The sequence below is a fragment of the Anopheles maculipalpis genome, chromosome 3RL, assembly GCF_943734695.1.
Source record: "Anopheles maculipalpis chromosome 3RL, idAnoMacuDA_375_x, whole genome shotgun sequence".
In the NCBI taxonomy this organism is placed as follows: Eukaryota; Metazoa; Arthropoda; class Insecta; order Diptera; family Culicidae; genus Anopheles; species Anopheles maculipalpis.
The window spans coordinates 70,889,692-70,901,052 of NC_064872.1; the positions used below are offsets into that span (position 1 = coordinate 70,889,692).

The window sequence follows — 11,361 nt, forward strand, 5'->3', positions numbered from 1 at the left end:
AACTTATTTCAATTTAGTATGATTTGGATTTAGTAGTGCACTGTGAATAATTCTCAAATATGGATAGAAAGGGTCGTTGTGTACAAGTATAAAAAGCACGCGATTAACCCTGCTTTCTGAATAACCCTGCCCAACTGAACGAAGAAAACGTACTGAACGAACATCTTCTTTCGTTACTTGGGACAGTACGTGTTGACACCTGTTGCTACTGTCACCCGTGGTGCGCAGTATTGTTTTATTATTTTCAAACACATTTTTAGGTTCCTTTCCTGTTGTTTCCTTTTTTTATTCCTTATTGTTTTAACTGCACATAGTGTTTTGTATGAAGTGCAAAGGTTCCAAAACCTTTAACGTGATATAGTGTAGCAACAATGCATCAATTGTTGAATCGTTCCTTATGTGCAATAGTACGCCCGAAAGATAGCTCAAAGCGATGGGTGTTACCGACCCAAACGTTGTTGCACACGGCAAGGCCAAGCTTATCGGAACAGAGTAGCGGGAGCCGGCTACAATCTTCTCCGGAAAGCACTCCGTCATCGGCAGTAGCAGGAGCATCGACAGTTGATAGTGCTGATAAGGTGAGCTAACAAGGCCGAAGACGATACGCAAACTGTTCTGATTTTGAAGCATCATCAATCGCAAAAACCGCACCACTATGTTTACTTACGCAAGTCGAGTGGTGACTATGTGTAATATGAAATATTTAAAGTTGGAATAATTTCCATAAAAATGTCATTCTTATAAGGTTTTGGATGTTGTTTTCCAAATAGGAATGGTTGGGTTCATTTCTTAAAACTAATTCATAAAGAAAATTTAATTCACCTCTTTTGGAAGATAGTTCCATCTTCCGAACTCCGATGGAGTTCTAGAGAGGCTCCATAATGTCGGGAGAACTTGATCGTCGGGAATCAAATTGATCAGTTATAGATTCTGGTCCAAAGTTCGCACTGAAACCAATTTGATCTAGCGGATAGATGTAGTAGTAAAATGTAGCAACATTCTTATTTTCTTTTCTTGTATTCTACAAGCTCGAGGAATCTTCTTGGCCTACGCCATTGCTAGCATTCTTTGGCTTGATTTTATCTTTAGGAGACACTGTCCAGATTGGGATTTAATACCCTTTCCTGTCGTGTAAAGGCTGGCACTACTACCGACTTTAATAGCCGTTTTTAATTAAAAGTTCCCATAAAATTAGAAATTAGGTGCACTAAAACAATACAATTCGCCTATTTCATCGATTCAACCATGACTTTGACCATTCAATTATTTGACTAGATTTTTCTCTTCAAACTGATCTAGAAAATTGCAATCGAAAGGATCCTCCAGAATCCCTAAACGATCCTTTTCTTTCAGTACTCGCTCCGAGCAGATAACAACATTCCTTGCCATTTTTAGGGTACTTTTTTAAGCAAGTGGCAACTATTGAGAGTCTACTTGTGCTAAAAACAACGGACGATTTTTTCTCGTCTCAGCTACTGTAAGTTAAGAGAAAAACAGTATGTAGCCAACTTATATACATTGATTACTGATCGGTGGACCAGGGAACCAACATTTTTGTCGCTTTGTTTAATAAATACGATAATTAAAAGATTGTCCTTTAACCGCCCTAAGTCGATACACTACTGGATCAGCATTTAAATGCTATTAATGTGTCCCATTTTAAAAAGCCTTGACGGCAAACAAGCAATGAATCATGAGTTAGCACAAAACGCCTCCGTCCGGAGAGCTTTCGGGCATATTGTTGATGGGAATGGTAATTGACTTCCAATGCAAATGAACATGGCGATCAGACGCCAATCCAGTGACGGTGGGAAGTTTGTATTTTTCTTTATTTCTCATCTTACAACATCGTTTTTCCTTCCAGTCGTCAAGCACAGCTGCGCTCCGGTTAACATCTCACTAACAAGCGATGATGAGTAAATTGTGAATTCATTCAATTAGCCACCCTGTTAGCGTGCTATCGCTAAGGAAAAGCTGATCAAAATGAAGTTTGTTGCCAATCTGTTCACAGATACAGCTCAGATCAACACATAAATATTTATTTAACTGCAATGGAGGTTATAGTCCACCTTGCACAAAAAATTATCATACTCATGTGGTATAAAAATAGAAATACATTTTCCACTCATCGCATACAAAGAACACAAAATCCCCATCTTTGCCAGGTAAACAAATAGCATGTATCTGCAAAGAAACACTTTCCAGAAGATCCAAAAACGTTTTGCTTGAAACACTGCTTTAACCCTGACCCTGAAAATTAATGTTCAAAACAAATCCCTGCTTCAAAATTCGGTCATTCACAAAAGCAGCCGATTGATAGGAAAAAGCATAAATACCCGCCGACAAACTGTTCCAGTGTGTTCGTGAAGCTTCCAACATCCGAATTATGTAGTAGGGTAAAAGGGTGCGTACATGCGTAGAAGCATTCACAGCCAAAGCCTGCCGCTGGTCACGTCTTCACTTTCTTCCCGAATGCCACGACTCTGTGTCCCGCTCGTGCACATTGGCCCCTTTTATGCGTCACAGAGCGTGGCAGCACAACAACAACATAAACATAAACCAGCATAAGACCGAAGGAGGGGTGTTTGGGTGTAATATGCTCGTTCCCTTTTTCTGTGGTGTGCGTGCCGTTACTGTGCCATCGCCATAACCCGCCTCTCAAGATGGTGTGCGTACGTGTGGTTCGGCTCGCGTTGTTTACAAATATAACGTAGATCGTATACGTACTACGCACTCGGAACCGCACCACACACACCATCCCACCACCCCGTTTGCCCTTCTTCAGCGGCTTATACGCGGCCTCGGCTTCATCGCATGCATCGCGGTGCGGCGTCTCACACTAACCAAGCAACGTATCTGGTCTTTTGCTTTCAGAACAAATCGACTAGTCAACGCGATCGGAAGCAACGAGCGAACGAACAGCAGTTGTCTGCCAACGGCACCTCATCGCTAATCGACACGTTTGGAAGGTTTCACAGCTACCTGCGAATATCGCTTACCGAACGGTGCAACCTACGCTGCAAGTACTGTATGCCCGCCGAAGGTGTACAGCTGACCCAAAAAGATCAACTACTAACGAGTGCGGAGGTTATACGGCTCGCGAACCTTTTCGTCACGGAAGGTGTCCGCAAGATACGGCTAACCGGTGGCGAGCCAACAGTGCGCAAAGATTTAACCGAGATCGTTAGCCAACTGAAGGCCACCAATCCATTGCTGGAAAGTGTCGGCATTACTACGAACGGACTGATGTTGACGCGGCAGCTGGTAGGATTGCAGCGAGCCGGGCTCGATGCACTCAACGTGAGCTTGGACACGCTGCGAGCGGCCCGCTACGAGCAGATAACCCGCCGTAAGGGTTGGGAACGTGTAATGGCCGGTATTGACCTGGCGATCCAGTTGGGCTACCGGCCAAAGGTGAACTGTGTGCTGATGAAGGGTAAGTTGAAAGTTCTCTCGTGTTGTAAGGTAGTGACGCAAAGCAACAAAAACGGTGCGCGTGTGCGTGTGCAGATGAATGAAAACAGCAAAAAACTTTACAAAATTCGAGAGACTGGAATGTTGAGATGGGTGGGAAAAGTTACAAGTGCGCCAGACGTATCGATCAGTCGCTAGACTGAAAGAGTGATAAGCGTGCGTGTGACCGATAAGGGCTTGCCTAGCTGCAGTTCAACAATCGCTTAAATAAAGGGTGTATTGTGATAAAAGGGTCAAAAGCTCGGTGGTGGAGGTGACATCGGGGCCGGCCTTCACTTGGCAGGACCCGGGGTTCTAATCCTATCCAGACTGAACAGTCCGTGCTGTGAGGACTGACTATCCAACTACGTGGTATCAGCAAGTCTAGTAAGTCATTAGATGGCCGGCGTGACCTAGAATAGAAGGTCGTTAGGCCAAACAGAAGAAAACAAGGTTGAATTTTGATTAATTCTTACTTCGAGGATCAGTGTCCAACGCAACGCTAATTTCCATTGCTAGAACTGTAATCGCCTACTTAGGGCGAAGAATTAATCATGGTCAGAATTCTTCAAAGGTTATAGCAAACAGTTCGTGCCTTCCTTGGATCGCTTGTAAAAAGCGTTCGTGTCTATCCAATGCCTACTTCTAGTAGTAAACAAAGATCGACGTTTCGATACAAACTTCCAGTCTTTCTGTTACGTACACGTTGACGGTTCCTTAACGTAAACGTTTGGTTTTTTGTGTGGTTTTTTATTGCACTTCACTCTTGGCCATTGTTTTGTTGTGGCGTACTATCCACACAACACACAAACACACCTACCAACCCATCCCATCCGTTTGTTGTAGGGTTCAACGATGATGAGATTTGTGACTTTGTCGAGTTGACGCGCGATCGCAATGTAGACGTGCGGTTTATCGAGTACATGCCCTTTACCGGTAACCGGTGGGACACGGACAAGATGGTGTCGTACCGTACGATGCTCGATACGATACGGGCCCGCTATCCCGCGTTTGAAGCACTGCCGAACGGACCGAACGATACGTCGAAAGCGTACCGGGTGCCGGGGTACCGGGGCCAGATGGGTTTCATTACCTCGATGACGGAACACTTCTGTGGCAGCTGTAACCGGTTGCGGATCACGGCCGATGGCAATCTGAAGGTGTGCCTGTTTGGCAATACGGAGGTGTCCCTGCGCGATGCGCTCCGCAGTCCCGGCTGCTCGGAGGACGATCTGCGATGTCTCATCTCGGCTGCCGTGAAGCGCAAAAAGAAACAGCACGCAGGTTAGTGGTGGAAGGATGGGTGGAAGTTAATCGATGCAACGGCGTGTGGTAACAGGTTTTTGCCCACCACGGGTAACCCATCCCGCGATTGGTGCAACTAGACCACTAAGTGCCGAGTTTTTGTTACACACATCTGCTTCCCCTCGGTGTGCATATGTGTAACGTGTCTCTGTCTCTATGTGTGCGTTTCACTGTTAAAAACACCCTTCACCCCGTACTTTTCCTTCCGCAGGAATGCTCAATCTTTCCCAGATGGAAAACCGACCGATGATACTGATCGGTGGGTAGGTTTGGAGCCGGCATCGATTGGAGAAAAGTGAACATCACAACCACATCCCCCTCCCGTTCACATATTATGAATATGTGACGTTACCATAAGTTTAGAGGACAGCAGCAGGGTAAGAAGAGTGGTGACCTAGACAGGACACAAAAGGAACGATCAGTTCAGTTTAATAGAGACCACATAAACGGCTTGTTCAATAGCGTCGAGACAACGTTAGAGAATGGGTTCTATGACCTCGCCGCGCTCGCCTTATTGGAGCTTATGTTGTAGAGGTGGGAACTCCGGAGTAGATTCAGAAATTCAATTGAACTCACACGTTAAAAAACTGGAATCAACTCCAGAAAAAATGAGAGTAATCCGGAGTAATCAAGAGTTTAACTCGACTTCATCCGAAGTTTACTCCATTCCGCGGAGTACACCGAAGTTGTTCGGAATACTCCAAATTTTTCTGGAGTAAAATCCAGTTTTTAAACGTCGAAACGACGAATTTTCTTGGATTAAACATTAAAAAAAAAGAAAACTTCCTCGGTGATCATATGAAGTTTGCGGAGCCCAGAGTAAATTCCGTAATGTTTCGGAGTCGGATTAGTCTCCAACTACGGAAAAAATGAAGATTTACCCATCACTATTATGTAGTGGGGTGCAAAACATTAACTATGATGGAGTTGCAAAAATAAGGGAGTCTCCAGTATTCGTGAGCCCGCGAGCATAAGTCGCGCATCAATAAGAGTGTGTGCGTGTGGGGCAGCTGCGATAAACAAACACCAAATACTGGCCACGATCGCGAAGAGTAAAGCAGATGAAGCGAAATGAAAGTTGGGCTGTGGAGAACGTTAACCGGAAGAAGCACAAGTAAACGAGTCACCGTTACCATTATGGTGGGGGGTTTATAATTAAAGATGTGTGCAAAAAATTCGCAATATATTGGCCGTCAAGGTTCGGTGGATTTCTGCTGCGCAAAACGTTACCTCGATCGGGCAACCGTTTGTGGTTTGTGTGCGTTTGTTGGGTCGATTTATTGATCAAGTCGATATGTTAGAGTAGGAGTGATCGGACCACGATTTTTTTCCCTCCCCCGTGGGCAGTATTAGGTTGAGACATGTACATATTATTGTAGCTAACTTGATGAAAACTGCATATATTAGTTTTTCATTGATAGATTTATGATCATTGTTTGATACTTCCAATTAACGGCCGTTTCTGTTTCCTCCGGTGTGTACCCGCCTTTTTTACAGGAGCATCACCACTTTCGACATCATTTGCACACAACGTATCACACCGATCCACACCGAACACACTGCTGGCACACGATGGAGGCCTCCAGCGTCGGCGCTACGCTTCTCTCAGTCACGTGGACGAACATACCGGCCGGGCAACGATGGTTGACGTCGACGATAAGGTATCGACCAAGCGCATAGCCAAAGCTCAGGCCACCGTCTACGTGGGGCCCACCATTGCCGCACTGATCGAAAACAATGAGCTTAAAAAGGGAGACGTCCTCTCGATCTCACAGATGGCGGCGATCGTAGCGGCCAAAAAAACGTCCGACCTGATCCCGCTCTGTCACAACATTCCCCTGTCCTCGATTAAGGTCGAAACGAGCCTGAACAGTTCCACCAACGAGGTACACATACTGGCCAAGGTAAAGTGTGACGGCAAGACGGGTGTCGAGATGGAAGCACTGACGGCGGTTTCGATCGCCGCCCTTACCGTGTACGACATGTGCAAAGCGGTATCGCACGAGATCCTCATTAAGAACATTATGCTGGTGGAGAAAACCGGTGGCAAGAGTGAATTCTACCGGAAGCAGATCAAGCACGAACCGACGCTCGAGACGCGCACGATGGAATCACGCAATCCGGACCAGATGCCAATCATTACGCGTGGCTACCGGACGGATCCGATCGTCACGAACGAACCGTTCGTGCCAATGTACATCTGAGCAGGAAGGGAGGAGGACGGGGAGGGAAGCAAGGAACGCGCGCACTCAAAGGCCAAAACATCATCTCATCTGTTTTATTCTACAATTGCTTTTATTTGTATCATCTCAGTACCGGGTCGTCCAGGTGCGTTTGGCCCCAGTCGAGAGCCATCTGGCTGGTGCCGCGCGAAATCGTCTGCAATCGTACCACCAGCTCACCGTAGGTCTCGCACGCGAGACCCTTGTGTTTGGAGCCGTCGACCAGTATCTTGGGATCGCGCATTTCCGGATTAACGCCACTGATCCAGCTCATCGCAGCCGAACACAGGTTGGAGTACTTCGGGATGAAGAGCGGTGCCCGTAGGGTACGTTCCGCCGATGAACCGTTGCCACTGCCACCGAGTGGACAGTGTAACCGCGCATATCCACGATTCGTTTCCACGTTCCAAATGTTCGCACCGTACAGACTGAAGACGATCTGGGGCCAACCGTACGGGTTGGTAGACTTCATCGTAAACTCAATCGGCATATTAAACACTACCGTGCGGTAGTCGGATTCGGTACGTGCACTCTGGGTAACGGCTGATCGTAGCCCGGACACTAGCTCCCAGTCCGGACCGGCCACTATATCGTACCGACAGAACAGTCCACTACCGTCCGGACCCATCGGGAAGCGGGCCGATTCGAGCTGGCCAGTGACGGTAACGTGGAAGAAGTTTTCGCTCTCACCGGATGTTAGCTGTAGTTCCAGCATACTTTTTAGCTTGACCAAGCGCCAGATGAAAACAAAACAATAGACTCGGACGACGACTTGAACCTTACTCTCGAAACAAAAACAACATTAAACACGGATGCAAACCCCTGTTGCCGTTGTTGTGTGTTTTGGTTGGGACGGTACACGCAACCATTTCCATGGCAACACCAGCGCACACCTCACGATATAGACATTTAAGCTGCTTCGATTTTGGGTAGAAATATTGGGTAGAATAGTAAGAACAGTTTTTAAGCACGACACGGACATTGCAAAAAAGTAGCATTTATGCAGGGAAATACGAAAAAACGAGCCTTTTGGAGCCGTTTTGTGTGTGTACTCTCAGACAGTTCTTATTTTAATCATAAAACAGTACTAATAAATCCTTATTAGATCGTTAGGATTTGGGTGTTTGTGTGACTTTCATTTGTGACCGAAATCAAAATCTCACGATCGAAAAATTAAATACGCTTCTTATGTATGTTACGGTGTTGGCAGATTCGGGAGTCGGAAGATATGAATCAAATAGGGTCCATAGGAACAAAATTTCACTTCTCACTAAAGTGGGAAGTAAAAGTTAGTTCGTAGGGACCGTTGGAAGCTTTTTTTTATACGCCCGTGGACCGGAAAATCGTCAAAATTGTTTCGCAGAATAAATACGAAGTCTAATTCAATGTAATTAATTCATACTGCTGATTTTGACCGTTCTCCTAGGCACAAAATCCTAATTCTCACTATGGTGAGAAGCCCCTGCTCACTGAAGTGAGATTTTATTGCTGGTGTAGCATAGCCCACAATATCACCTTTGTAAACCGATTTAAAATCATGTGCAAACTGCATAAAAGCTGCATACAACTTATTAGAACATTGAATGCAAGCACGCATATTAGAGCATCAGATTAATTAGAGTCAAAGTGACTCCGAGCTTAGAACAAAACAAAACCGAACTGAACACATGTAGCACCAACGAGCACCAATTTTGAGAAATGCGCCATAGACGCATAAAAAAGACATCATGGGAAATTCAACAAAACCAACCAAGCTAATTCAGTTTCCATAAGCATTGCAAGTAACATTGCGCAACAAACTGAACTACTTGCACATAATGGTCCAGACTAAAATATAAAACCAAACATGCGCTATCGCCTATAACTAATCGATATTGAGTGAACAGATGGATCAAAATACAGGAGAAAATTTCCACCCTTCAGAACCAATCAGAATTTAGACAAACAAATATGGAATGTTAGTTGATGGAACATTTCATCCAAATTGTTCTCACAATTTGTCCCCAAAACTTTCAACCACCATCATAAAAGGGAGTTCAGTCATGGAAAGGTAGTCAGCGAGTCAGTCACAGAAAGACAGACAGAAGCCTAGAAGCCGTAAATATGTAGTTATGAATAAATAGACGCAGTTGATCATTATGGCTCATCCCAAACAAGGTGTTTTGTGTTTCTATGAAAGAAAGTGTAGTAAATATCACAGTGCCAATGGTGACACTTTATATGGCACGGAATCCTCTACCATTACACGGCCCGGTGATTTCCATTTTACCATTACATGGCAACCGTGACCGAGTGATAACTTTTTATGATTACATGGCCACCATGGCCAATATGATCGTCTTTTACTATTACACTAGTTTAAGAATGATTGCAAATGTTTAAATGGCAAGAAAATATGTTATGGAAGTATGTAGTTTATTTGAAAGTAGTTTTTCTTTCCAAACCTACCCACCACCCTCAACGCCAAGCGATTGACAAAACGAGGATTCGGATTCAAAGATTCGATTCCTTGTAAGCATTGAGATTCGATTTTCCCAACATTGTATGTTATTGCATCTTATTTCGTCTGTATTTTTTTACTTCTTATCTTTTCACTTCGTTCAATCGGTTCTTATTGGTTAAATTAACAATCCAGAACGAGGCCTAATCAGCTATGCGCAGGTGAATTGGTGCGGGTGTGGGTATTGGAGCGATGGAGTTAAATGGTGTGTTTTCTTTATGTTGAGTAAAGGAAATTCAATTCCACATCTAAGAACCCTTCGCCACACGGTAGACAGTCCGATCCTAAGTCAAGGCCTTTGCAGGTGCGCGCGTGTGTGTGTCTGAGTGTTAATGTACTCCTCTTCTTAATGATCAGTTAAGGGTCAATTAATTCACCGGTTAATGGAATCGAGCTCCAGTCCCGGACACAACACAGCGAGAAGCGGACAAACAGGGAAAACAAAAGCTAGCCGGTGTTGATAGGGTTTTTGGTTGGCCAGGGAAGCACGCAACACATCAACGGGCACAACCTTCCTATAGGTTGCCTACCAGCACATTCCGATTGCCGGACGATTTCTCATCGGCCGCACTTTCCTTCTCGCTCGCTGCTGGTTGTGACGGTTCCTGGCCCCGCATTTTAATATTGTGCTCATCCTTGTATTGGTTAATCTCGAATCCCTTCTTCGTAATCTGCTCCTTGCCTTCCTCGATCAGCTTTTCCAGCTGGCTTTTGTTCAGCTCGAGCTGTGGTAGCACCACCGCGACGGTTTGTTCCACCAGCACGCCGCCAACTAATCGGAAACATTTTCGACTAGGGTCCACCGTTTTCAATGTGTCGATGACGGTTCTGGAAAGGAAATAAGGCGGACGTTACTACAGCACTGTTCCCTCCGGACCCGGCCGACCCGTTCCACCGGCATCGTACATTTTACGCCCACACTCACTTGTGCTCTTTTAGATCCATCTCGATCGCGTTCAAGTTGTTGACCAAATTTAGTTGCTGGTTTCGCAGCTGCTGAAATTCGGCTGCAATTATTTCCTGGCTTTTTTTCTCCTTTGGTTTGCTGCTCGTGCTGCCGGCCGCAGATGCTGCTGTTGCTGTTTGTGTTGCCATCGTGCGGGTACTGTGCTACGGGTAGCCGGATTGCAGGCGGTAGGAAAATGGGTAAAATTGCCTTTTTCACCGCTGGCCAACCAGGATATGGGACGGGATTCCTTTATTTGGAAGGATTATGGTTCACGCCGTTTCGGTGAGCTGCTCTTTTTGCCTCTATCTATTTTTGCGTAAAATGTGAGTATGCGACGGATGACAGTTGGAGCTGTCAAGGTTCGGTTCGCCAAACGACGAGTGACATTTGCAGCGGGTGTTCACGTTGGAATCGTGGGAAGAAACGAACAAATATTATTGTTTTATTTAAAAAAATTTTTTTCAATTTTTTCATTTGAATGACCAAAACAATTACATTGTTAATAAGACAAAAAATGGATCCACTCCGATAAGGCTTAAATAACAAAGAAACCGGAATAGCACGTTAGCGACATCTGTTGGGAAATCTTTCAAACCAGCTCGAATACAGTGTGTTCCGTATGAAGCTCACAATTTAGTGCTAATTTATATACAAACCTCCTAGTAAAAATCATACAACTGATTTAAATTTAAATTTAACAATCGGGTAAGCCAACGAATCATCTCAAGCCAGTACAGAAGATATTGTACTGATATTACAGACATGAAATTTGCCACTTCCGTTAAAAACGCTCCCCGATGTTTCATCATGGCCAAGGTTGGAGACCTTACCCCAAAGATCGACGACATATTGCACACCAGCCGTGCAGGTAATAAAGAAGCCAACCGTGTCTGATCAAAATGTACGGGATTGATGCGCTTTCAGCGGAAATG

General features: G+C 45.0%; 3 protein-coding genes across 4 annotated transcripts; 1 reads left to right on the forward strand and 2 right to left on the reverse strand.

The window, feature by feature from the left end:
- Positions 1-337: 337 nt before the first annotated feature.
- LOC126562342 (molybdenum cofactor biosynthesis protein 1) lies at positions 338-6,974 on the forward strand. Of its 2 annotated transcripts, none has more exons than XM_050218816.1 (4): positions 338-578; positions 2,875-3,436; positions 4,300-4,737; positions 6,256-6,974. In XM_050218816.1, exons 1-4 carry the CDS (start codon positions 372-374, stop codon positions 6,960-6,962), a joined length of 1,914 nt encoding a protein of 637 aa, XP_050074773.1. In that variant the 5' UTR covers positions 338-371; the 3' UTR covers positions 6,963-6,974. The 2 variants fall into 2 exon arrangements, with proteins under 2 accessions (XP_050074773.1, XP_050074772.1); XM_050218815.1 differs by lacking the exon at positions 6,256-6,974 and adding an exon at positions 4,970-5,057.
- Positions 6,975-7,062: 88 nt separating this feature from the next.
- Positions 7,063-7,695, reverse strand: LOC126560945 (B9 domain-containing protein 1). Its single transcript, XM_050216896.1, has one exon. The coding sequence runs from the start codon at positions 7,693-7,695 to the stop codon at positions 7,063-7,065; it is 633 nt and encodes a 210-aa protein (XP_050072853.1).
- A 2,271-nt stretch (positions 7,696-9,966) lies between these two features.
- LOC126563184 (probable prefoldin subunit 2) lies at positions 9,967-10,703 on the reverse strand. Its single transcript, XM_050219811.1, has 2 exons — positions 10,406-10,703; positions 9,967-10,308 (listed from the first exon to the last, which is right to left on the reverse strand). Exons 1-2 carry the CDS (start codon positions 10,573-10,575, stop codon positions 9,996-9,998), a joined length of 483 nt encoding a protein of 160 aa, XP_050075768.1. The 5' UTR covers positions 10,576-10,703; the 3' UTR covers positions 9,967-9,995.
- Positions 10,704-11,361: the final 658 nt, after the last annotated feature.